At 57.4% G+C, this 24,967-nt stretch overlaps 6 protein-coding genes across 8 annotated transcripts; 3 read left to right on the top strand and 3 right to left on the bottom strand.

The window, feature by feature from the left end:
- The first annotated feature begins 1,925 nt into the window (after positions 1-1,925).
- On the top strand, positions 1,926-7,800 carry CCDC64B (coiled-coil domain containing 64B). The gene is made up of 9 exons (XM_006873897.1): positions 1,926-2,210; positions 4,964-5,179; positions 5,267-5,383; positions 5,484-5,630; positions 6,350-6,541; positions 6,640-6,789; positions 7,144-7,271; positions 7,440-7,560; positions 7,639-7,800. The coding sequence occupies exons 1-9, from the start codon at positions 1,926-1,928 to the stop codon at positions 7,798-7,800; spliced, it is 1,518 nt and encodes a 505-aa protein (XP_006873959.1).
- A 343-nt stretch (positions 7,801-8,143) lies between these two features.
- Positions 8,144-10,982, bottom strand: THOC6 (THO complex 6 homolog (Drosophila)). Of its 2 annotated transcripts, XM_006873895.1 has the most exons (13): positions 10,944-10,982; positions 10,044-10,159; positions 9,899-9,963; positions 9,706-9,809; positions 9,583-9,620; positions 9,450-9,498; positions 9,274-9,345; positions 9,092-9,194; positions 8,954-9,003; positions 8,817-8,879; positions 8,607-8,717; positions 8,380-8,514; positions 8,144-8,301 (listed from the first exon to the last, which is right to left on the bottom strand). In XM_006873895.1, exons 1-13 carry the CDS (start codon positions 10,980-10,982, stop codon positions 8,221-8,223), a joined length of 1,026 nt encoding a protein of 341 aa, XP_006873957.1. In that variant the 3' UTR covers positions 8,144-8,220. The 2 variants fall into 2 exon arrangements, with proteins under 2 accessions (XP_006873957.1, XP_006873958.1); XM_006873896.1 differs by lacking the exon at positions 8,380-8,514 and having other exon boundaries at positions 8,221-8,301.
- Positions 10,983-11,384: 402 nt separating this feature from the next.
- Positions 11,385-12,400, top strand: HCFC1R1 (host cell factor C1 regulator 1 (XPO1 dependent)). Of its 2 annotated transcripts, XM_006873893.1 has the most exons (4): positions 11,385-11,479; positions 11,752-11,805; positions 11,913-12,041; positions 12,265-12,400. In XM_006873893.1, exons 1-4 carry the CDS (start codon positions 11,385-11,387, stop codon positions 12,398-12,400), a joined length of 414 nt encoding a protein of 137 aa, XP_006873955.1. The 2 variants fall into 2 exon arrangements, with proteins under 2 accessions (XP_006873955.1, XP_006873956.1); XM_006873894.1 differs by lacking the exon at positions 11,752-11,805.
- A 987-nt stretch (positions 12,401-13,387) lies between these two features.
- On the bottom strand, positions 13,388-14,669 carry TNFRSF12A (tumor necrosis factor receptor superfamily, member 12A). The gene is made up of 4 exons (XM_006873892.1): positions 14,576-14,669; positions 13,820-13,924; positions 13,522-13,656; positions 13,388-13,443 (listed from the first exon to the last, which is right to left on the bottom strand). Exons 1-4 carry the CDS (start codon positions 14,667-14,669, stop codon positions 13,388-13,390), a joined length of 390 nt encoding a protein of 129 aa, XP_006873954.1.
- Positions 14,670-17,377: 2,708 nt separating this feature from the next.
- On the top strand, positions 17,378-18,043 carry CLDN6 (claudin 6). The gene has a single exon (XM_006873891.1). It carries the CDS (start codon positions 17,378-17,380, stop codon positions 18,041-18,043), a length of 666 nt encoding a protein of 221 aa, XP_006873953.1.
- Positions 18,044-19,159: 1,116 nt separating this feature from the next.
- On the bottom strand, positions 19,160-19,827 carry CLDN9 (claudin 9). The gene has a single exon (XM_006873890.1). The coding sequence runs from the start codon at positions 19,814-19,816 to the stop codon at positions 19,163-19,165; it is 654 nt and encodes a 217-aa protein (XP_006873952.1). The 5' UTR covers positions 19,817-19,827; the 3' UTR covers positions 19,160-19,162.
- Between the last annotated feature and the right edge of the window lie 5,140 nt (positions 19,828-24,967).

Genomic DNA, 24,967 nt, shown 5'->3' with positions numbered 1-24,967 from the left:
TCAGTGTTCTCAAGGTTCAGCTTACAGTAGGGGTAAAACTCCCAACCCCCAGCCCCCAGGCCTGGTTCCTCCCAGACTCCACCTCTAATATTCTGTGGCTCATGCTCATCCCAGGAGCCTAATCAGTGGGCCAAAGTGAACTGTGACCAACTCGTTTTAACTGTCTGAGTCTCTGGATCCAGGATCTGAGTTCACATTCAAGCTCACCGTGGTGGGCACGTTAGATGACTTCTCTGAGCCTTCATTTCCTCATCTGTGAAATGGGGATAAACATCGCACCTGCTTCATTATTAGGTTGTCCTGAGCATAAATGAACTCTGCCTATAGAAAGCTTCCTTAGCAGTGAGCTCATTTATCAAATTTGTTGCTATTATTATCATTGTTACTAATTTCCTACCCCACAGGGCAATTCTGAGGGGAAAGGCGCCAACATCTAGGTTCAACCATAGCATCTGCACACAGTAGGTGCTCACTTAATGGGCCTGGTCACTTGACCATTTCATAAGCTTTCAAGATGCTTCCTCAGGGTGGAGGTGAATTTTCTTCGACCCCTCCTGGCCATTCCGGCCACCAGGAGGCGCCCCAGCCCCGCCCTCAGCCCCACCCCCTCACCTGTGCGGACAGCGCACCTGGCGCCGCCTCCGGAAGAGGGGACCAGGGACTGTGGGCACCTTGGCGGTAGCCCGGCAGACGACGACGGGTAAGAGCCTAGTGGGCGCAGTGGGCAGGGTCTTCACGCCTTGGGCAGAATGGGAGTGGAGAGGAAGAAGAGGAGGGATGTGGGAGCTGGGCGGGCGACATGACTTCTACAGCGGAGAAGCCAAGGGCGGCCAGGGGCAAGGAAGACTAACTAGGCTTGGGACCCCGGGGTCGAGGGTCGGGGCCCTGGGAGCCCAGATGCCTTCGGCTGATCTGGGACCACCGCGACAGTGTGTGATGTCCTATGGGAAGGTGTAGGCTCCCGCACCTGGCACGGGGGGAGGGGAGAAACAGGTGTGTAAGTGTGCGCATTGGGTGAAGGGACAGGGGGCTTTCGGAGGCGGACGGGGAGCTCCCTGGGAAACCCCGTACGTCGGGCCCTCCGGAGCCCCAGAGCAGTCTGACCTGGACACCCCGGGGAACTGCGGGCTCTGGGTCCCAGGGGCGGGCCGGGAAGTAAACAGAAACCCGGAGTCGTGCCTACATGACGGCCGGCACAACCTGTTACCTCGCCCTGCCTGCACCTGACGCCCGGGCCCTGGGAAACGGGCTGGGGCCGCGCACTGCAGAAGGGAAAGCTGAGGGACAGGACGCTTGATCCCTAGGGATGGGGGCAAGAAGGCCTGGGGCCTGAAAAAATTGAGGCCTGGGGTGGAAATCCCAGGAGGGGTAGATGCTGGGACTGGAGCGGTTGAGCCCAGAACACCTGAGTCCTGAGAAACCAGGATGGGGAGGGGACTGGGCTCCTGGGGGTCAGGCTCCTTGAGTCCCTAAACAGTATAGAGTCCTGGATTCCTGGCAGCAGAGGGCTGGAGTCTGGGTTCTAGGAACTGTAGCTGACAGTCCCTGATGGTCTGGGACAGGGAGCTGGAAAGATGGGAGCAGGGACCCCTTGGTGGACAGACCTGTGGTCCCCAAACCCTGGAACAAGGTTTCCTAAGACACAGAATGTTTGGCACAGGCAAAGGCAAGTGGCACATTTCCCTCTGCTCCCTGCCTCAGTTTACCCTGGGGACATTAACGGAGCTGGGAGGCAAAGACACAGGTCATTAGCATTTCTTGGCCCAGGGAGGCCCTGGCTGTAGGGTTGGGAGGGACAGGTGGACAGGTGGGGACTTGTATGAAGGCCAGGTCTTGGTCCTAGGGGCGGGGGTGGGGACAAGCCTTGTTGGGCTGCAGGGTGGCGTGTCCTGCATCCACCTGTTTTCACAGATGCTGCAGGTACCATGAGCTCCCCGGATGGAGCTCCCCGGATGGGGCTGCTCTCAGGGGGCACCTCCCCCAGTGGCGATGAGGGATTCTTCCCTTTTGTGCTGGAGCGGCGGGACTCGTTCCTGGGAGGGGCCCCCGGACCTGGACCTGAGGAGCCCGAGGACCTGGCCGTGCAGCTGCAAAGGAAAGAGAAAGACCTACTGCTGGCCGCAGAGCTGGGCAAGATGCTTCTGGAGCGGAATGAGGAGCTGAGGCGGCAGCTGGAGACGCTGAGCAGCCAGCACTCGGAGCAGGAGGAAGTGAGTAGCCCTGTGGAGACCTGGGCCAGGGGGCAGGCAGCTCTGCAGGTGCATGGAGGAGCATTGCTGGGGAGGGGAAGACAGGCAGGCAGGGGTGGCAGGTGAACAGGTAGCAGGTGGGAAAGGGGAGGACAGCTGGAGAGGGGAAGATAACAGAAGAAGAACGGGCCGACAGAGGTGAGGAGATAGAGGGACCAGGACAGACTGGCAGGGTGGGCAGGTGGGCAGGTGCACAAAGGGATGACAGAGGAACAGCCAAGTGTGCACCAGTACCCACCTGGGCCCTGTCCCCCTGGCAGTGTGACCCAATGGTCCAGGCCTGAGTTCAAAGTCCTACCTGGCTGTGTGACCCGGGCAAACCAATGGTCCTCTGTGGATCTTGGGACCTCAGTTACTGGGCACGCACATCCTGCTGGCCCAGATTCAGTAGTGGTCAGGTCCCATCTTGGTTCATTCTCTCCCAGCTTCTGAGACAAGTGGTGTTCTTCCCCTACTAGGCCTTCCTTGGTCCTTGAAGATACTCTCTCAACCTGAGGGGCACATCTGACCCTTTAAGGATATCCCTCCCATGTCTGCCTCATGGGCCTAAGCCCCAGGCCTGGGTAGCTAGCCACATCCCTCCATATCCCCCAAATATAATCAACCCTAATCCTATCCCTGCTGCCCCCGGCTAAGTTCCCACCTCAGGGCACACATCTCCATGAATGTTCTCTCTCTGTCCCTCTCCCCTACAGCCCGGTCAGTTCCCCTTTGACACTAAATTCCAAGTCCACTCCTTGCCATCAGCTCTGGACCCTCCACAAGATGCTGCAGTCACTGCCTTCTCTCAACTCACAGCTTCCACACATGCCCCGTGAGGCGGCCACGGGAAGATTCCAAATTTACAATCAAACCCTTTCACTCCTTGCCCCACAGCTTCCAACACTGGTTCTCTACATAGAGATGCTGACAGTGCCCTGGGGCTCTAGCCCTCTGGCCTCCCTGACTTCATCTGGCTCCCACCGCCCACAGCTCTCTCTCTGGGAGCTTTCAGTTCAGTGAACAACTCAGACTTGAGCTGCAGCCTTCACAGGTGCTGTGCTCGGCTCCTTCTTGCCCCGCTGGAGCCAATTCAGACAGCACTCTCTGGAGGATGGATCTTCCACCTGGCCTGGCTCCTTCCTCACCCTTCATCCTTCCCAGGGTTGCTTTCAGCCCTGAATTCCCTCTTCCCTGGTGATGCTATAGGATAAGCACTAACTACTCACTCCACAAGAGAAAGATGAGACTTTTTTCAGCTTCCATGAAGCTGGATCACGAATGAATCTGAATCAGTTCCATGGCAGTGATATTTTGGTTTGGTGTGCCCTACTGGCAGATTGAGACAAGCATTGGGCTGTTAACCAAAAGGTTGGTGGTTCAAAGCTACCAGCTGCTCCGTGGGAGGAGGATGAGACAGTCTGCTTCCATAAAGATTTACAGTCTGGGAAGCCCTGTGGAGCAGTTCTACTGTGTCCTACAGGGCCCCTGTGACTCAGAACCGACTTGATGGCAGTGGCTTTCATCTCCCTCTATGCTCTGCATCTAAGCTGCTTGAGGGCAGTTGGACTTGGTGGTCTCATCTGAGCCTTTAAGGATGTCCCTTAAAGAACACAGATCTGACAGGTGCTCAGGAACACAGATCTCGACAGGTACTCAGGAAATACTTGCTGCACAGATACATGGATGGCTGGGGCTCAGAGAAATTGAGGGGCTTGCCTGACCAATGGTAGCAGAGTCAGGAACACAGGACAGTTGGATCCCTGAACGTGCCAGTTGAGTCCTTGGCCTGTATGTACCCCCAGTATGTGGTTAAGAGCTTGACTACCTGGATTGGAACCCTTGCTCCACTAACTCACTGTGTGTCCTTGGACAAAGCATTTAATCTCCCTGAGCCTCAACTTCCTCATCTGTAAAATGGTGAACCAACCCTTCAAGTTTGGAAGGATTCAATTAGATAGTGCGAAGCAGAGCACTAGCTGATTATAAAATTCAACCCGAGTCCACTGTCGATTCTGACTCTTAACAACTAAACAGGGTTTCCAAGGCTGCCAGGCTTTAGAGGAGCAGACTGCCTCATCTTTCTCCCTCGGAGTGGCTGGTAGGTTTGAACTACCAGCTTTGCAGTTAGCAGTCTAACAGCTGACTCACAGAGCCACCAAGGCTCCTTGGATGATAAGAAACTGGTAATTAGTATTTGTGGCCTTGCCTAGGTCCAGATCCTTCCCATTCTGAAGATTCGAGATTGTGGGGACCCAGGGCTGCCCCCCCCCACCTGCCTTCTCATTCTGGGCCTCTGGGTGTGCCCAGAGCATCCCCCTTCCGCTAGTCAGACAGGTTTGAGGGGACAGGCGGAGGTGGAGGCCAGGGCGGGGCTATGCAGGGTTAATTAGAGGGAGCTGGTGCAGAGAAGCTAGGGAACAGGGGTTGGCAGGTACTGAGCCTCCAGAGTCCACCGCACGGTGAGTGTGAGGCCATGGGTCGGGGCTTGAATTCCACCCGACTCCGGCGCCAAAAACGGCGCCTGCGACCACGGGTGCAGAAGTCCAGGCAGCAGCCAGAGGTGAGCGAACGTCCGGGAGCCTTCCCTGCAGCATGCTTCCCCACCACCTCTCCTCCTCCTCCTGGACTCCTCTCTCTCATGCACTGAGTAACCATCCCTCTGTCCAACCTTCCTGTGTCTGCCCCACTTCACTTCCCCTGGCTGACTCTGGCCTTCGTCCCTGTCCCTACAGCGACTCCAGCAGGAGAACCATGAGCTTCGCCGGGGTCTGGCAGCCCGAGGAGCCGAGTGGGAGGCCCGGGCCGTGGAGCTCGAGGGGGACGTGGAGGCCCTGCGGGCCCAGCTGGGGGAGCAGCGCTCAGAGCAGCGGGACAGTGGGCGTGAAAGGGCACAGGCCCTGGATGAGCTGGGAGAACAGAACCTCCGTCTCAGCCAACAGCTGGCTCAGGTGGGTGGTGCAGACCCAACACCTCTGGTCCCGGAGCGGGCTGCATGTACAGAGCTTTGAGTTGAGGGTTCCACCCCATCCCCCTAGGCATCCCAGACAGAACAGGAGCTTCAGAGAGAACTGGATGCCCTTCGAGAACAGTGCCAGGCACAGGCTCTGGCCGGAGCTGAAATGAGGACAAGGTTAGAGAGTCTGCAAGGGGAGGTAAGTTATGACGGCTCGGCCCCGGGCCTCTGAATAGAAGGCTGACCTGCGGCTTTGGGGGACTGGTGCTGCCCCCTCCCAGCTGAGCCTCTTCCTCCAGAACAAGATGCTGCAGGGTCGCCGACAGGACCTGGAGGCCCAGATCCGGGGCCTGCGTGATGAGGCAGAGAAGGGTCAGGGCCGGCTGCAGACCACCCATGAGGAGCTGCTGGTGCTACGGAGGGAGAGGCGGGAACACAGCCTGGAGGTGATCGTATAACTGGGGGGTGCCCAGCTCCACCCTTAACCACTGGGAGATGAGGCCACAGAGGGGTCCCTGAGAGCCCCAATATCTGGCCACCAAGCATGGGCATCAGCAGGAGGGCAAGTGGGAGCCATAGAAAAGTTTAGAGTTGGAGGGGAGGGTGCACTTTTGCATTTGAGTCTCTTCCCACCTGTCTGGAATGGGTCAGAGCTGGGAATCTGGAGGTCTGGGATCAGGCCAGTGATGGGCTGTGGAGAAAAGTGAATGAAAAGAGGTCCCAGGGACTGTCATTGGAAGTCTCCTGACCTTGAGCTGGTTTCTTATCGCAGTGGCCCTATTTACTCAGTTTCTTCATCTGTGAGATGAAATGGTAATTGTACCTACTTCACAGGGCTGTGGTTGAGCCTGGTTGAGAAAAAAGGTTCCATAAATGTGGTTTGGGAGGGGGCGGGTGGGGCTTTTGCCAGGTGATCTGACTGGGATGGGGTAGTGATGGGAGACTAGCAGCGCTGTGACGCCCAGCCGCACCCCGCTTTATTGGTAGGAAATTGACCCAAGGACGCGTAACGATGCTGCAGGGGCGGGAGTGGGCGTGTCCCGGTAGTGCGGGGACGCGGGGTTGCCCAGCACTCTGGCGCCTCCTTGCGGGCAGGATGCAGGATGCGGCGCAGCGTATGGGGCTGTTCGCCCCAGCAGCTGCCTGTCTTTTCTTGGATTCACAGCTAGAACGAGCGCGCTTCGAGGCGGAGGAGGCTCTCAGCGCGCTAAGGAGGCTGCAGCGGCGGGTGTCGGAGCTAGAGGAGGAGTCTCGCTTCCAGGACGCCGATGTGTCCGTCACTTCCCTACAGTCCGAGCTTGCACATAGCCTCGACGGAGACCAGGACCATGACACAGTCAGACACGAAGATGCCTCGGTGAGCTACAGACCCAACAACTCTTCAGATTCAGGGTCCACCCCTCCAACTACTCCCAAGAGGTCAGGATCCTCGCTGACTTTATTTTTTACCCACAGAGGACACTGTCCCTGGAGCCCCTAGAGGCTTCCAGTGCACACCCTTCACCCCTGGAGGAGAGCTTGGAGCCCCCCAAGAAGCGAGCGACGAGGAGCTCTGCGGAAATGCTGGAAGAGAGGGAGGCAGAAGTGACCAGACTACAGAATGAGGTGGGGAGGGGAGACTAGTGCTGGACTCCTAGCCCTCCCCGTTGTCACTTTCTCCCTTCCATCTCCACCGCCAGGTATTTGCGTACTCAAGCCCCTGTACCTGGATCACCTTTCCCCCAAAAACAAATCATACTTCTAGGGACAGCTCTATGCTGCCTCCTCCAGGAAGACTTCCTCAGCAGCACACACCCCTACTCCGTTAGCTCACTCCCTCCACCTCTCCCTGCGTACCTCCTATAGCTCTGCCCTCACCCTCCACCTCAGCCTGGGGGACTCCGAGGACTCCACTGAGTGTCCAGCATGGGTTGGGAGACCCAGGAGCTCACCTGCCTAACCACCTCCCCCTTCCGGCAGATGGCGCTGCAGAGGACAGAGTTGCAGTCCCTGAGGGAGGAACTGCAGAGGCAGAAGGAGCTGCAGGCGCAGGACCCTGAGGCCGCTTTGAGAGGCGCCCTCTCTGATAGGGACGAGGCTGTGAACAAGTGAGACCTCATACCACTCACTAAAACCCCTGCTCGGGTCCTCCTTCCCACCGAGGGGTGCGGTCTTGATCTCCATGTTAGCAGCCTCCCTCTGGCCTGGGTCCAGACAGCCCGCTTGCCAGGGCCCCAGCACCCCTCGGACCAGCTCCCCGTTCCTCCCATCCGCAGGGCCCTGGAACTGTCCCTGGAGTTGAGCCGTGTCTCGCTGGAGCGGGACTCTCTATCCCGGGAGCTGCTGCGCACCATCCGCCAGAAGGTGGCGCTAACACAGGAGCTGGAGGCCTGGCAGGTGAGGGGCGGTGCCCGGGATGGGCGGTGCCTGAGAGGCGAGGTCCTTCTGACTTTCCCTGATTTCGGTTCCTTTCAGGATGACATGCAGGTGGTGATTGGGCAGCAGCTGCACTCCCAGCGCCAGAAGGAGCTGAACGCCACCAGGCCCTCTCCGCGCCGTGCCTCACCCCGCTTCTCGCTGCGCCTGGGCACTGGACCCGCCGCTGGCTTCCTCAGCAACCTCTTCCGAAGGACCTGAGTGCAGATGTGGGTGCCACCCTTACCCTTTCTTGGACTCGGTTTTCTCTTTGGGCAAATGGAACCACAGAACCCGGATTGTGTTCCAGGGGACGCTGGTGCCCTCCCACTCAGGGAAAGCCGGGCAGAGGCTCATCTTTGGGAGCAGGGGCCAGCTTTGGGAGTCAGCAGCCTGAAGTGGGTGGTGGGGCAGAGCTGTATTATAAATCTATAGGTCTATCTTTTCTAAGCCCTAGGCACCCTCTAGAGTGGGTGAGAGTGGGTATTTATGTATCAAGAACAGAAAGAGTAATATATAAATCACCACACCAGCTTGGTCTCCATTTTTGGGAAAGAAGCACACGAAACAAACATTGGAAACTTTATTTGTAAAAAAAAGAAAAAGCTTTCCCAACGCCTGGGGTGCTGGGGTGTGAAGAGGTCAGAAGGACAGGGAGAAAGCGCGATAGCCCAGGTTGGTGAAGACATCTACGCGGCAGCTATTGCCTGCAGCTGTCAGGACCTAGAGACAAGAGGAGTGTGAGGGTCCTGCCACCCCACCCCCCGGCTTCCCAGGGACCCCAGGCCCTCTGGGACTCACCTTGCATTCGGGAGCTGCTGGTTGTTGGTTGAGGCTGAGGCTGAGCAGCCCCGGCGAAGAGCCTGGGACCTGGGCCTTAAGCTCCCCACTCAGCTGCCAGTGGTTGACATACGGGCCCTGGCCAGCAGACAAGATCTGGAGGACAGGAGGGGCTTGGGGATCAGAGCAGAAGCGGGTGGCAGAAGGTGGGGATCAGGCAGGGGTGGCAGAAGGTGACAGGATCTCACCAGGTCCTGGTAGAAGGTGACATGCTTCTGTGGTGCCCGCATAGGGAAGATGGTGGTCGGTGTGGAGGACCGTAAGTGCCAGAGGGTGAGGGCTGGTCCCCCTCCGCAGACCTGGCCAGAACGGCAGGTTCCCAGGTGCCATGAGCCACGGAGTCCCAAAAGCAGGACCTAGAACAGTCACTAACCCATCCCACCCTCTGCCCAACTTACCATCCAGTCGGAGTCGGTGGCTAAGCATCCGATCCAGCGCCCATTGTGGGGTCTGGAACACTCCTAGAGGGAGGATGATGAGAGAAAGGCTGCGGGAGAGGAGGAGGGGGGCAGCCCGGAGCTGGGCATGGCCTCACCTCATGCTTGTACACCTCGATCGTCTGCACCTCCTTGGCCATGCGCAGGTCTGTGGAGAGAACCCAGAGCAGTGCCATCTTGGATTCAGTCCACCAGCTGCCATCTTCCCCTTCCACCAATCCGCTGCCCACCCTTACCCCAAAGCCGCACAGCTCCATCCTCGCCACCTGACAGAACCTCGGGGCTCCGCTCCCGCAATGCCAGGCAGTGGATGTAGTCCGTGTGACCCCGGAGGGCTCGCTGTGGGAAGAGGGGCTGTGTCAGGAGCTGGGGGCCCAGGAAGAGAACCCTACCCCAACCCCACTGCACGCCCACTCACCGTGAAAGCCCCCGTTTCCAGGTCCATAGTATGTAGTTGACAGTCTCCTCCGGCAAGAATGAGAGAATTCTCCTGCGGAGGAAGGCAAGGTAGGGTGAGAAGTCAACAGTTACTCAGGAAGAGGGCAGAAGAGGGCCTAGAGCAGGCCGTAAATCAAAGTCTTAGGGGCCTCAGACCTTGGGGACAAGCAGCAAAGCATTGATTTCAGGCACTTCCAGGCTGGTCCTAGAGGAGGAAGAAGCACAAAGTCAGTTTGGGTTCCAGAGTGCCTTATGCCCAGGTGCCCCCACCCACCTGGCCCTGGCTCACCTGTATGGAGGCTGACGACGCCACAGCTCCTTGCTGCCCTTGGTTGGGGAAAAGGCCAAGTGACCTCAGAGGCCCTCCCTGGGCCTGGACCCCCGGCCCTTCCCCCAGTCCCACACTCCTTACCTTCTTGAGGATCTCAGCCCACAGCCAGGCCTTCACCTCTCCGTCCCCAGCACTGAGCAGCTGTCGGTCAGTGGACACCATGCTGTAGACAGGCCCATCATGAGCTGAAGGGAAAGGCAGAACCTGAGGGACCCCATTCTGTCCCTTCTTCCACCCTGGGGTCCCCAAGGCCAGATCCAACAGCTGAACCCACCTTGGAAGGTCACCACGGGCTTCTTACTTTCTTCTTTAGCCTCAGAGCTTAAGGCAGCAGATAAACTGAAGGAGAAAGAGGAGGGGGTTCAGGAGGCCCACTGCCAGGACAAGTGGGTGCTGGGCAGCAGGGGGGTCTCAAGTACCTGAAGATGGCAATCTGCCCATAATTGTTGCCAGCCGCCAGGAACTTCCCACAGGGGGACACGCTCTGGGAAAAGACCGTCATGTGCAGCCTCTCTAGGGCCTGAAATACCTCCACCTGCGGGAAACGCAGGGTGAGGGTGTGCAGACTCCCAGCCCAGATTTCTCAGGCCACCTGGGGACACCTGCCCAGTGCCCTAGGAGACGCCAAGGAAGAGTTCAATTGTGCAGCCTTGGGGCCCTAGAGCCACGGTGGGTTTTGTCACAATTACTGTTAAGCATGGGTGATTCTGTATAGGTTTTCCAAGGAGGGGCTGGTGAGTTTGAACCACCGACTTTGCAGTTCAAACCGACCTTAAGGTAGAGTGCCTATCATATATCACCACACCAGGGCTCCATGTTCTCATGTTGTTGTTGATATGTGCCATGGAGTCGCTTCCAACTCATAGCGCCCCTGTACAGGGTTTCCGAGGCTGTAGATCTTTAAGGGAGCAGAAAGCCTCATCTTTCTCCCGCGGAACAGCTGGTAGTTTCGAACTGCTGACCTTGCGGTTCGCAGCCCGATTCATAACCACTACCTACCAGAGCGACCCTGTATAAGGTTTCCAAGGAGCAGCTGGTGGATTTGAACTGCCGACCTTATGGTTTGTAGTCCAGGGCTGATCCCACAGCACCACACTTCGCAGAGGATCTGCCACGTAGAGTGCCTAAACCGTGGTTCTCTCGCCCCCCACACTGAAAAACGTGCTGACTTCTGGGTTACTTCGCCCCCCAGTCCGAAGTTCGATTCCCACAAACAACTCACACGCAACGGGGCTCGGAGACAAGATTCCTAATCCGTCCCGTCTAGCCGAGCCTGGAATACAAATCCCAGAAGACCCCGCGCCCCAGGTCCCCCTCACCTGACCCAGCGGCACCGCGTGCGGCACCGTTCGCTCCATAGCAAAGACTATAAGTCCCAGAGTGCTTCGCGCGACGTGGCCTCACAAGTCCGGACGTGCCAGTGAACTGCTCCTCCGCGGCGTTCCACGACCCAAACTGCCGTCGGCCCGGTGCGAAGGTGGTGGCCGTCTACCTCCCGGAGCCCTACGAACCGAGGTGAGCACCTTGAAGACTCCTAGACATTGCGTGGCTCCCACTGCAGCCCCACTACGCAGGATCCCCTCCCCCACCTCGCCTATCAGACCCGCCTTCCAGCCGTACGCCGCCCGTCTTCTGCGCCTGCGCTTAACCCCGCTGCTGCGCGCGCCCAAAACCACGCCTCCTGTCGTGTGCCACGCCTTCTGAGGCTCCGCCCCTGACTCCCGGATCCCGCCCCTGTGACCAAAGGACCCCTAGCCCTAATGATTCTGCCGCAACCCTTAGATCGTGACCCCTCGGGTCGGGCCCAGCGCGACCCCCGGGCTGCCTCCGGGGCGACCCGGAGTCTGGATGCGAGGTGCGTGTAGGGCCCTGAGATAGGCCTAACCAAGGGGCTCAGGGAAAGATGACCCGCTTTGGATGAGCCAGTATTGGCCCAAGCCGAGGCTAGGTAGGATGGGACTGGGGACTCAGGACCGCTATGACCGAAGTAGGCAGCTGAATGTCCCGGACGAGGGGAGGTGACTTGTGTGGGCTAAGATAGGACAGGGATGGGGGCTGCTGGCTGGGGTTGCATCCTTGACATCGGGCCAGTAGGGTGGGGTGCACCTGGTTCTTATCTCTTCCCAGTTCCCTTCTCCGAGCTGTGCCCATGAGCACCAAGCGGCGCCTGGAGGAGGAGCAGTGAGTCTGGGGCAGGGAGGAACTCCCAAATAGACCTCGACCACCTCTGACCCCCATCTTGCTCCCTGCCCACTCTGTATTCCAAACCAGCCTGCTCCTCTCCCCAGGGAGCCCTTGCGCAAGCAGTTCCTGTCCGAGGAGAACATGGCCACCCACTTCTCTCGACTCAGCCTGCACAACGACCACCCTTATTGCAGCCCCCCCAGGACTTTACCCCCAGCCCTGCCTCCACTCAGGTAGGCACCTTCTTTGGGCCAACCCGGGGCAGGATCACACTGGTCGGAGCCCAACCTCCAAGGCCCTGCCTCATCCTGCTAATTTTAGCCTCCAGCCGACCTCTGGTTAGTTTCCCATCTGGGCTCCTTGGAGAGTGTATGCGGGAGACGGACCTGGAGCTGGGAGGGAGGGCTCAGCCTGTCCAGCCTTGCCCCCTGCCCTGACTGTGGATTCTTCTTCTAGAAGCCCTTGCTCTGAGCTGCTTCTGTGGCGTTATCCTGGAAACCTGATCCCTGAGGCCCTCAGGCTGCTGAGGCTGGGCGACACCCCTAGCCCCTATTACCCTGTTACCCCAGCTGGGGACCTGATGGAGCTCTGAGTGTTTGGGGTGATGCCACGCCCACCTGCCTAAATCCACCCCCCTGCACAGTGGGGGACTGGCATCCTACAAAGGGACCAGCTACCGGCTTCTCCACTTTCAGACCAGGCCTCTGGCACCAGGACCTTCCACCTAGGAGGCCACCGAGGGAGGACAGAGTCTTGGACCAGAGAATTGGAGGTTGGGGAGGGAGCTTTGAATAAACACTGCTAACAAATGAAGGCTTAATTAAGTTGGACCTTTTCAGGGGGCCCATGAGATGTGGGTTGCCGGATGTAGGGCTTCTCTCTCTAGATCTGTGGAAAAACGGTCAGGACCAGGCCAGGCCCTGGCAAGCTGGGCTCAGGCATTGAGAATGTGTGAGTCAGAGCCCCGCCCCCGCCCCCGCGGCTGGCTGACTCATTCCCTCCCCGCCGGCCCGGGAAAGTCTGGGCTGGGACAGTGTATGCTCCAAGCCATTTAAAGAGGGTTTTTTTTTATTATTATTATTAATAAATTCTCACTCCCTTTCAAACCTTTTCCCCAAAATAAATATCTCCCCAACTTTGGGGGCTAGTGGAGGCAGTGTTCCAGAGCTGTCCCCTCCCCTAGAGGACCAGCCCCTAGTGTTCAGACCAGGTCCCCACCCCCTAGGTCAGACCCCCTGTGGCAGTCTCAGTACATCTGAGTGGGTGGGGCCTAGTAGTGTGTTTGCTCCTCAAGTCGGTCGGCACCCCAGGACATGGTGGGGGGAGACCCCCTTGTGCAAATACTGCAGTTCCTCAGTGTCTACGGACATGTGTAAGCCGGATAGAGATCCTTTTCTGTCCAGAAGCCTGAGACCAGGCAATCAGAGGTGTCTTGGAAAGCTCCTCAAAACCTCAGGCCTCAGAGGTGATTCACCATACCACCCCTTCCAGAGGGTGGCACAGGCTTCCTCTGGTAAGCAGGCGCTGGCTCCAGAATGAATGAATGACAAATGGCATTGCAGGCTGGTAGGAGGCATTGTCACTGGATCAGCGCCACCCCTGGGCAGCCCTCCCCACCTGTCTCCTCGATGGGGGCTGCAAGAAAAGCAGGATCATTGTCAGATGGGGAAACTGAGGAGGAGGGTGTGGGCAGGGGCACTGGGGCACACTTACTGGTAAATTTCTCTCTCCTGCGGCATCGTCTCCAGACCAGGAAGCTGAAGACCAGCACCAGCAGGAGGGCCAGGGTCAGAGCGCCCCCCAGGATGGGCCAGAGCAGCGGGAAGGGGGCTGGGGGAGCCGTAGCACCTGGGGGTGGGATGTGAAGTCAGTTGACGCCGCTGATCAGAGCCCCTTCTCCCCATTCCAGCTTCCTCGGGATTAGTTTTACCACCCTCCACTGTCCCCTCTCCACTCCAGACCCCTTGTTCGAGATCCAGAGTCTACCAACTCGGACACTGCCCCCACTCACAGCTCAGGCAGAAGTCGCTTTGCGGCCTTGCTAAGCACGTCGCGCAGTCCATACACTTGTCGAGGTCCGAGCTCCAGGAGGTGCCATGGGAGCAGGGGGTGGAGCCTGGGGAGGGGGCTGAGGGTCAAAGGCTGGGGCGGGGCACGGCTATTCTGGGGGCTGAGGTCAGGGTCGGCCGGATCAAATGACGTGAGTCACCGGCACCCTCCCCCACATTCCTCACAGGTGACAGCACGGCCAGACGGGGACACGGCAGCGGGAATGGGGGGGAGCAGCGCGGGGCCGTTGGGGGGGACTCAGGTCCCCACAACCTACCTCCCCCCGCCGATAGCGGGTGACTCACTCCTGGGCACCGGGCCCGACCCCAGCCCCTCCCCCCGCATAGCTGGGCACTGAAGTCACCAGACGGAAAGGCACCCCACATGGCACGGGGGTCTTTGCCCCCGTGCCTCTCCACATGCCCAATCTTCGGTCACTGAGGCTAGACAGACCAGACACCGTACGGAACAGGGTGGGGGCGTGACCCCTTAGAGTACAGGAAAGGAAACCTGAGGCTTGAACTTGGATCTCCCCAGTCAAGGAACGCGATGTCTGGAAACAATCTGGCCCCAGAACCCCCACGTCCGCTCGGTCCTATCGATTCAGCCTGGTTTCCCCAAGTCGCTAGACTCGGCGTTCCCCTCCGAACCCCGGGTTCTCCCGGTCGACTGGCCCCGACTGGCCCACACCTTCCCGCCGCGTTCTGTCCCCGCGTACCTGGCGCGCGCTCCCCGGCCGCCGCGCGCAGCAGCACCAGTCCCAGTCCCAACACGAGGAGCCGCAGAAGCTGGCGCAGCGAGCCCAGAGCCATGCTGCTTGCGTCTCGCGGCCACTGCCGTCTGCTCCTGTCGCCCGCGAGCCGCTCAGGGCAGCTAGTCCTCTCCTCGCCCCCGCCTTCCGGGGCGGAGCCGCCTCCGGACCCGACCCGCGCGGCTGCCGGCGCCACGCCCCGCCGGCCAGCGACGGTTGATCATTTGCTCAACAAACTCCGGCTCCTCACCCAGGACCCTACCGGGACACAGATCTGAGCATGCCCCTCACTGTGTCTCTGTCCGAGGTCTCGGGGGGAGGGGCTCAGAGACTCGGAACAGCTCGTGGAAGAGACGGTGGCAACTTTCTTGAGGGTCCCTGGGGAGTTAACATAACAAAAGTAATTCCTAATTCCCCTGGAGGGCTTAACTGAACCTTAACGCCGTGAAGATTAAAGCGCAGGCTTGTTTTCTGCACTTTGTAGGGTAGGAAACCGAGGCTAAGGATGGCTAGGTATATTTCCGAGGTCACAGCGTTGGGAAGCGGCGGTGCCAAGACTTCATTTGGCGCCACGTCCTGCATCCTCATCCACCGAGTGCCGGACGTCACCAGTCGGGGGAAGAGGGCCGGCCGCAAGCAACGCCCCATCTGCTGAGATTCTAAGTCTTTTTTTTTTTTTTTTCAGGGTTTCCTTTCACTTAAAAGGTCATTTCTTTTCAGTAACAAGAATTTAATAAATATACACGGGAATGAGATTGAATTTTAATACTTAGCGAGTCATTTCATAGATGTAAATTCATAAAATACAATAGTAATCTTTCTTAGGTTTCTTGGTGTGGAGCTGTAGGATTAGCACTGGATTTGCTAATCACAAGGTCGGCGGTTCAAACCCACCAGCCGCTCCTAGGAAACTGAAGGGCACTTAACACCACAATCTTCCTTACACAGCTCGGCCCAGCTCTGATTCAGAAAATATGAGAGCCTCTCCTACTCCCTTGCACATACATAGATGAGATTGAATACATACTTTCCATACAATCTAGCATTTTCTTTTGGGGGCGTGAAGGAATAAGGAGTTAGGATTCGGGCTAAGCCCTAGTATGGCGCTGTGAGTTGATGCTCAAGGTCGTCGGTTCAAGCTCACCATCGGCTCCTTGGAAACCCTATGAACCGGAACCGACACGACGGCACTAACAAGTCTAGGTTAGCCGAGCGCCCCCTTCTGACCAGGCAGGGATTCGCGCGCCCGGCGCCATCCGGGCCGGGGTCTCTGCCCCTCCCCAGGGGCGGGGGGCAAGTGACGTCATGACGGCTTTAAGATACCCCCCCCTTCCGTCCTATCGGACATTCTGCCGCCTCCCACGAATCTCTCAGTCAGTCTCTGCAGGTGAGCCGGGGTAACCTGCGAGGGGCGAGGAGAGGAGGAAGGGTGGGAGACGTACAAAGCGGCCCGTGTGCCGGGGTCGCGGCGGCGTGGGTGGGAGAGCTTGTGGACAAATTGGGCCGCGCTCCTTGCGGCAAAACGCTGGGTGGGGAAGCTGCGCTGAAGCCGCTGAGCAGGTTGGGTCTTTTGGCCGCTCCGGAAGGGTTAAACACCCCTCCCCCTCCCCCAGGACAAAGGCTACGATACCCCGGGAGCCCTTCCCCCACCTGCATTGCCTCTCGGGGACGGGGTCCTGCCTTTGGGACGCTCATCCCCCTCTTGGGGCACCCTCCTTCGAGGCCGAACCTGGAGGGTGTAGGAAGAGCACAGAACATTCATGGGTGGCTGGGCCGGCCCTAACCTGGGGCTGAGATGGCGCGGCCCCACCCGACCACCTTCCCCTAAGCCTGAGCGCGGTCTGGGGTGGGGCAGCTTTGGAGAGGCGAGTCCAGAGCCTGCCTTCCCGCCGTCCGGCCCAAGTTTAGGTCCTAGCGGTGGGGGAAGACCATTGGACCCTTGAGCTGAAAACCAAGCTGATCCTTTAGGATATATGGAGGAGACAGGTGCTACGTGCTTAGATAGTTGGGAGCCAGGTGCGGCAGAGAGGGAGACTGACTTCTTTCAGGAAAGTTGTCCCCAGACAACCGTCGTCTGACATTTTCAGGAAGGGATGCACAAGAAAATGACCGATTCCTTGGGGCTGCTCTCTGAGAAGGGCAGGGCTAAGGGATCAAGATGGCCCCAGGAAAGGGCTCGTGATTTTGCAGGGTTGGAGAGGAGGGGTTGTTTTTTGCTTTAACCTCTCTGGAATGATGGGACTGGGCAGGCTGACCACCTTATTGAGGAGGGTGGGTCAGGCTCAGGGAAGACAAGTCACTGATAACCAGGGGTTTGAATCTTAGAAGTTGAAACTGACAGGTGTTGAGTCAGAAGCTCATGGCTCTCTGTACCCCCATAAAGCACCTGGTGGTGCTGCTCTTGACACCCCCTTTTGTCACCCACTCACCTGCTTGATAACCGTAGTTGAGATGGACCAGCCTATTTTTGTTAATTTGCTCGGTTTCTTTCATTTGTGTTCAGAGGCAGGCAGAACAGGATCGCTTGTTTCATGACTATTGTAAGCCCGTGCCTGTCACTAAACTAGGGAGAAAAAAGAATGCTCAGTAGCCAGTTGCTGATGATAAATTAAAGCATGATCAACGTTTTGCCCGTGTGACCCGAAGTTCTCGATGTCTGGGCTCTTGTACTTCCTACCTGGTGGCCAAGGCTCACGGCATGGTGTTAGTGAGAATAAGGTGGGCTCACTTTTGCTTTTGGGCTCACTCCTGCAGCTTCTGGACCTCACCATGGCTTCTGCTGGTCTTCAGATCCTGGGAATCATCCTGACAACCCTTGGCTGGATCAATGCCCTGGTCTCCTGTGCCCTGCCCATGTGGAAGGTGACCGCCTTCATCGGCAGCACCATCATGGTGGCCCAGGTGATGTGGGAGGGGCTGTGGATGTCCTGTGTGGTGCAGAGCACGGGACAGATGCAGTGCAAGGTGTACGACTCGCTGCTGGCCCTGCCCCAGGACCTGCAGGCCGCCCGTGCCCTCTGCGTTGTCGCGCTGCTGCTGGCCCTAATTGGCCTGCTGGTGTACCTCGCGGGGGCCAAGTGTACTACCTGTGTGGAAGACAAGGACTTCAAGGCTCGCCTGGTACTCACCTCCGGCATCATCTTCATCATCTCTGGGGTCCTGACCCTGATCCCTATCTGCTGGACAGCCAACACCATCATCCGTGACTTCTACAACCCCCTGGTACTCGAGGCTCAAAAGAGGGAGTTGGGGGCCTCCCTCTACCTGGGCTGGGCTGCCTCAGGTCTTTTGTTCTTGGGCGGGGGGCTGCTGTGCTGCACATGCCCCTCTGGGAGGTCACGGGCCTCCAACCATTACATGGCCCGTTATTCAGCATCTGCCCCACAGAGCACCTCTCGGGGGCCCTCTGAGTACCCCACCAAGAATTATGTCTGATGGGAGTAGGGGAGTAGCAACTCCTTACCCACAGAGCCTCCCCCTGCCTCCCCCTCTTCCCACTTGGAACTGGAACCAACCCACAGGCAATGATACTTGGCCGCTCTGGGGGTAGGTTTGATCTTGTGTTTTATGTTTTGGGGGCATTTTTGTGATCCACTTGGATACCAATCACAGCTGCCTCGCCCACCCTGGTCTCTGCTGCTGGTCTGTCTTTCTCACCTTTGGATGAAACAGCCAGAGATGGTGGTGTCCTGTGCCATGCTGTACTCGCAAACCAGGAGCTGGGGACCCAGTGTGGAGAGCTGCCAATGCTGTGAAGGAACCTCTTGAGCTTGCAAGGACACCCCATCTCTTCATGCCTCTGGACCTGCCCCCCACAGGCTTTTAAGTCCACTTCTAGAAGAGCAACAGAAGTTACCAAAGATACCCACCCCATTTCCAAGGTTTCTGACCTGTGTCTGCTACCACGTCCCTTCCCAAGTCCTAGCTGTGCTGTAGACCCCAACTCACACTTCCTACCCTCCACACACTTCTGCCTATGCCTGCCCTGTGTTCACATTTTTACTAAGTAAAGTGTGTTTTGTTAATGTGTCTTTGGTGTGGCTGGAGGGTGGTGGGGAGGGAAAGGAGAGGGGGGCATTCATTCTTTGTTGCACCATGCAGCCCCTTAGCCCAGACTCCCCAGAGTCTGCATGGGCCAGCCACAGCTTCCAGGGGCAACCATTTGACTGTCCCTGCCCAGAGCTCAGTACAGAGATCAGAAGGGGCCAGGCTGGTAACAAATGCTTTCTTTATTCCTGACTCAGGTGGGGGTGGAGGGTGGGGTGATCTTGGCTGGGTCTCTGGTGACACCAGGGCCCAGCTCTTCAGAGCAGAGAGATCAAGGGAGCTCGAAGAGCTAAGGAAGGGAAAGGTCTGTCTCTTCACACAAAGGTCACCCCATCAGCTCTGGCCCAACCCGATGAGTCTGGACTCAGCCAGTCTTCAGGAAGATGAAGGGGTGAATGCTGGAGTCCAGAAGGCTGGAGTGATGTGTCCAGACAGGGCTGAAAGCTCCAGGTGGGCAAATAGGCAGACAATGGCCAGAAGCTGGCAGGCCTAGTGATGCCCATGGCCTCACACATAGTCCCTCTTGTCCAGTCCAGATGCGCCTGAACGGGAGGGGATGGAATAGCCCAGCCTGGGTCCACGGGGCCGGTCGACCTGGGGTGGAGGGCATGTACAGCAGAGAAGCCCCCCACCCAGCATCAGCAGGGCGGCCGCAGCCCAGCCCAGGTAGAGGGAGGCGCCCAGCTCCCGCTTGAGAGCCTCAGCAACCAGAGGGTTGTAGAAGTCCTGGATGATGGCGTGTGCTGTCCAGCAGACTGGGATGAGCACCAGGACCCCAGACAGGAGGAGAATGGCACCTGCCGTAAGCACGATGCGGGCTTTGGCACCCTCGTCGTCCACACACGTGGTACACTGGGCGCCCATAATGGCTACCAGCAGGCCAAGCAGGGCCAGTAGGAGTGCGACAATGCAGAGGGCACGGGCGGCCTGCAGGTCCTGGGGCAGGGCCAGCAGCGAGTCATACACCTTGCACTGCATCTGTCCCGTGCTCTGCACCACACAGGACATCCACAGCCCCTCCCATACTACCTGGGCCACCACGATGCTGTTGCCGATGAAGGCGGTCACTTTCCACAGGGGTAGGGCACACGACACTAGTGTGCCTAGCCAGCCCAGCACAGCCAGGGTCATGCCCAGTAGTTCAAGACCAGTGGAAGCCATCTGCCCCAGCAGTTGTCCAGTGGTCTGGTTAATTCAGACAATTGATGAGTGAGGTGCCCTCTGGACTGAACAGTCCTCACAGCCGTGGATCTCTCCTCTCACCAGTACTTCAGACCCTTCAATGAACACCAACCAAGCTCCTGTTCTCCTCAATCCTGTGGCTTGTTTCCCCACGAAGAACTGTCAGTATCAGATGCAGATGCACATCTGCCGATGATAATGTGATGATGTCCCAGCGGTTGTCTATCCCACCCGGCTTGCACAGGCCCTGACCCACCTGGGTTACTTCCACACTGAGCGCTGTACCTGGAGACTCTGCCTCTCTTGCTGGCAGGCGGGGTTTTAAGGCTGAGATAGGGGAGGAGCAGGGACAAGGAGAAGACCTGGGAGGAGGTGGAGCCCAGGTGCCACGGATGGAGGGGGTGGTGGTGCCTGGGGACCAATTGTGGGGAGCACAGTGACTGGGACAGAGCAGGACAGAACTTCTGTGTGCAGTAACAAAGGCATAAGAAAGCCAACCCCCAGACAATGGGCACCGTGATGGGGAGGGGCAGAAATAATTGGGGAGGACCGGTTTCTCTTCCCCAGCTGCCCCTCCCTGCCATGTTTGCTCTCCCCTCATTTCATGATGCACATGCCTGCAGCCCCCCAGTATCACACACACCTCCACGTCCCCACCGGGACTCTCTGGAATCTGATCTGTCTCCTGTGTCAGCCCAGTGGCTCTGGCGGCTCCCAAGGGAGGGGCCCCGCCCGCCCCGTTCCCCCGGCAACAGGTGCTTGGCGCCCAGCTCATGTGGCATTGCCCAGGCAACAGCCTAGAAACTACCCCCCCAACACACACACACACACACACACACAGTACCTCAGCTCAGGTGTGCCCTCCCCTCCCCCATTGCTGAAACTGGAGGTGGGGGGGCTGAGCTGACTGAAAGTCCCCACTGGCCAGGGATAAAAGAGCCTGTTGTGAATATGGGGGTGGGGAGTGTGGCAGCTGGGACATGGGGGGAAGGAGGCAGGAGCCCAGTTGGAGGTGCAGCCCCAGTGCCCAGCTGGGGAGTGAGTGGTCAGAAGCCTTTGTTGTCTGAGTCACCATAGAGCTGAGCAAGTGGGGGTGAGGACCAGGTCCCCCCATCCCCAGTCTGCAGGAAAAACTTCTCCTCCTGAAGACCCCGGAGGAGCTCATGACTCACCCCCTCTCAGACCATGGGGCTGTAGGCTAAGTCACCCATATCTTGACTCAAACTGGGTCCCTCCTGGGTCAGATCATGAAAGGTCAAGGTTCTTAACCTCCTCGGGTCAAAGATCCTTTTAAGAAATCTCATGGGAACTCAGAGCCTAACCCCACAAATATGAGCCCTTCCATTTTGGTGTAAAGGGGGTGCTTTATGAACTCTCTCCAGCCCCTTCCTGAGTGAGAAGAACCCTTGCATAGGAGAGCCTTCAAAACGTTCGTGGAAAAATTCTGCTCATTGTCTTTTCATTCCATTTTCCAGGAACTTTTTGACCCACCCTGATATTATTATCTGAAAAGGGAGAGCACAGTGAGAATCCCTTCCACTCACTTTCCAAGGGGGTGATTTGGGGCATCCCAAAGGGGGCCCTCAGCTGAAAGAGACACTCATAGGCCTCTTCATTTCTGCCCCTTTGCCCCAAGTCCTCTCCTACTAGACCGGGAAGATATCTCTAGTTCAACAGGAATAGCAACATTGAGAGGACAGACTGAAGACAGAAGGAAATCCCCGTAGAGAAAAGCAACTGGTCGCAAAGAGGAAGAACTTGGCAGACAGCCCATAAAGTTGCACCTAGAGTTGGTGTGGAGTCCTGGTGTGGCACTGTGGGTTGTGGGTTAATGTGCTGGACTGCAGAGTCGGCGGTTCAAACTCACCTGCCACTCCTTGGTAACCCTATACAGGGTCACTATAGGTTGGAACCAGCTTCATGGCATCTAACAACAACAGAGCTTACAACTGCAAAAGCCACTCCATTTCCCAAAAGCCTACACCCCTTTACTAAGAAAATTAATGGTCAGCCTCCCACTCCTCCTAATCAATATGTACTAGCCCACTCTTGGTAGAGGAGACCCCAAACCCTCAATTCCACTGGGTCTTCTCTGCTCACAGAGAAAGACCCACTTCTCTCTCTGAAGTGTACTTTTGCTTTGACAATCCAGGCTCCCCAATTCCACCAGGTCTGCGCTACTCTCCATCCTCGGAGAAAGACCCACTTCTCACCTTTGAAGTGTACTTTCACTTTGCAGTAAAGCTTCCGGAGTGAAAGCTTACTCTTCTATTGTTCCTGTGTGACTGGTTGAGAGGCTAAGTTGGTCCTGAGCACCAGGCAGGACTGGGAGTCCTAGAACACACCCCTTCCTATGGATGCTGGGTCCAGTCCCCCTGTTCACTAAAGTCAGAAAAGATTCTGACTTCAGGGACCAGTTCAGGGTGCAAACCAGGTGTGGGGTTTTAGCAGTGTTTGGAAGTGAAGTTTATGGTTTCCATCAAATTTCCAAAGGGGTCTAGGATCCCAGAAAGGTTGGGAGTCCTCCGCCTCTAAAAAGGGGAAAGTGAGGCCTGTTTCAAGCCAAACAATTGGTCATCTGGCGCCATCCTTCCTCAGCCCCTCCTCTGGTCATCTGCTCCTTTCCTTCAGGAGGGGGCGGGGGACAGCCAGAGCCCCAGGTAGTTGCTCCTGAGCGTGTTTGTCCAGCTCCTTAGCCCCCAGAGCCTCAAATTTCAGGGTTTAGGGGTGGGGAGATTGAGAAGGGCAAATAGAGGCAAGCCTGTCTTTGGGCTCCCTGCACAGCCTTCCCCAGGGACTCCAGGAATCCAGCCACACAGGTTTGGGCAGGTGTCAGGCAGCCTGGGTCTCTGAGGGGCCCACAGACCTGCCCTCAGCCTCCCCAGGGCCTTCTCCACCCCTAGTCTAGAGGAGCCCCCCTCTTGCCTAGTGCCCAAAGTGACCAACTCTAACTCGTCCTAGTTTTACTGGGGCCGATCCCACTCTTGGCCCTGAAGGTTCTGAGCCCTGAGTCCAGGGCAGCTGGTCATCAATGTCTGGCTGTGCCGAAGTGGCAGACCAGTTCTGCAATGCAGCACTAAACCCTTGGATAGGGGCCAGGGTGGGTGATACACAAATGGGTCCTCCTCCCCCACCGGATTTCAGACCCCAACACCCATACAACACTCCAGCCAAGAGCCCTCACCCTGTCACGGACTGGTCATGTGGAGGTCAGTGCTCAGAGCGAGGTCACCCTCCTATCACCAGCCCTTTTGGATTTGCCCCCAAGCTCCTACCTTTCCTAAATCTCTCCTCCTCTTCCCAGTCTTATAAGACAAAGCTCCTCCTCCCCAAAAGGCCCAGAGCTGGGTAAGGGGAGAGTAAATATCAGAGTTCGGGTGGAGGGACCGGAAAAAGGTGGTTGGAAGAGGGACTCTGGTGGAACAACCCCATCCTCCGTTAGCTCCCCAGGGGGCAGACTTAAGACTTCAAGTAGGAGGTCTCCAAGGCCCAACTGTACCCTGGGATCCAAAGGGTTAAAGTTGGGGTGGCAGTAGGGACTGGGAGGGGGTTGGAATGCCATTGATTTGGAGGGGTGGCCCCCTCGGTTTAGTTACCATCTCAATGGCACTTTATTAGTAGACTAGAATCTCCACCCCCATCAGCCTCACCCGGAAAGGCAGGGGGAGGGGTACCAAACTCAGGAAACTGAGGCCAGGCCGCAGACCACGCCCTCCACCAGCTCAGGGAAGGGCAAAGTTCCCCCTAGGAGACCAGAAGGGGTGGAAGGGTCAGGTGGGCTGGAAAAACTGGAGCTTAGCCAGGTGGGGATAAGGTGGAAGACTATTAGCTCCAATCCTATTGTTTATTTCATCTTGATCTTTCCAAAAGGGAAAGTGTGGCCCAAAGACCAAGAAATCAAGAGTTATCCAGAGTTCCCTCTTGCACCTGGAATGGTACCCACGGGAAGAGAAACCCAGTCAGAACCCAGGTCCCCTGGCTTCCACACTACAATGTGTAGGTAAAGCCTTGGGGATCTGGTAATAATTCTCACATGTCCCCATTTCACAGCTGAGATCCAGGCTTAGAGGGCTAAGAAAACGTCACCGTAGGCAGAAATGGAAAATAGTACAAACCTCTGTGCAAACAGACCTTGTCTCAAGGCCAGGAGGCTCCCTCAGCTTCCCAGGAGCCCCTTCTCCACCTCCACCCCCAGGGCAATGTGGCTGTCTCCCACACACTACCCCATTTCTTCTGGAGCCAGATCTTTCTCTTTCCCTTCCCCAAACCCAGAGGCTCCCAGCCCTGGAAGGTTCCGCTGAGAACCGCATCTGCATCTAATTACTCCAGGAACCACCCTACACCTGAGTTCTTTAGCCTTTTGTCTGTCCCAGGTGCAGAAAGACCGTGTGTCTGAACTCTGAGGTCAACCTCCCGGCCCTGATGTCGCCGTCCCCGCTCCCTAGGGCCTTCCTGCATGAGTCAAAACTTCCCTAAGTCTCAGGTACTTCTCCAGGGCTGCCCACCCACAGGCGCCCACCTCCAGGCATCTCCACACAGGCACTTTGGGGATCACAATAGTGCCCTGGAGTCCTGATGTGGCTCTGAAGGATAAGCACTGGACTCCAAGGTCAATTTGAACCACAAGGCCGGTGATTGAAACCCACCAGCACTTCCTCAGAAACTCAATGGCATTTGATAACAACTATAGCACCCTGGTAGCACAGTGGTTAAGCACTTGGCTGCTAACTGAAACATTGGTGGTTTGAACCCACTAGTACCTTCATGGGAGAACAAACCTATGAGGCAGTTTCCATAAAAATGTTCAATCTCAGAAACCCTCTAGGGCAGTTCGAATCTGTCCCACAGGGTTGCTCTGAGTGGGAAAGGATTCTAGCCGATCCCTATCTGTCTTGATGGGGGGCGGGGCCAAGGACATTTTTTGTCAAGAGCCTCCTGGCAGATTCTCTTGTAACCTCCAACTGCACAGACTCCACAGAGCAGGCTAACAATTAACTTTATTATCAGCCTTGACTGTCAGCTTCTAATCCCCAACACTATCTGTTTGGAGGTTTCTTGAGGGGTGGGGAGGCCCTGTGGTCAACACTATCTTCTTTATTTTAAGAACATACATCATGTTTGCCTTTCTGT

This window comes from Chrysochloris asiatica, unplaced genomic scaffold (assembly GCF_000296735.1).
Source record: "Chrysochloris asiatica unplaced genomic scaffold, ChrAsi1.0 scaffold00257, whole genome shotgun sequence".
In the NCBI taxonomy this organism is placed as follows: domain Eukaryota; kingdom Metazoa; phylum Chordata; class Mammalia; order Afrosoricida; family Chrysochloridae; genus Chrysochloris; species Chrysochloris asiatica.
The sequence above is the reverse complement of the archived record's forward strand: the minus strand, read 5'-3'. Positions and strand labels throughout refer to the sequence as shown.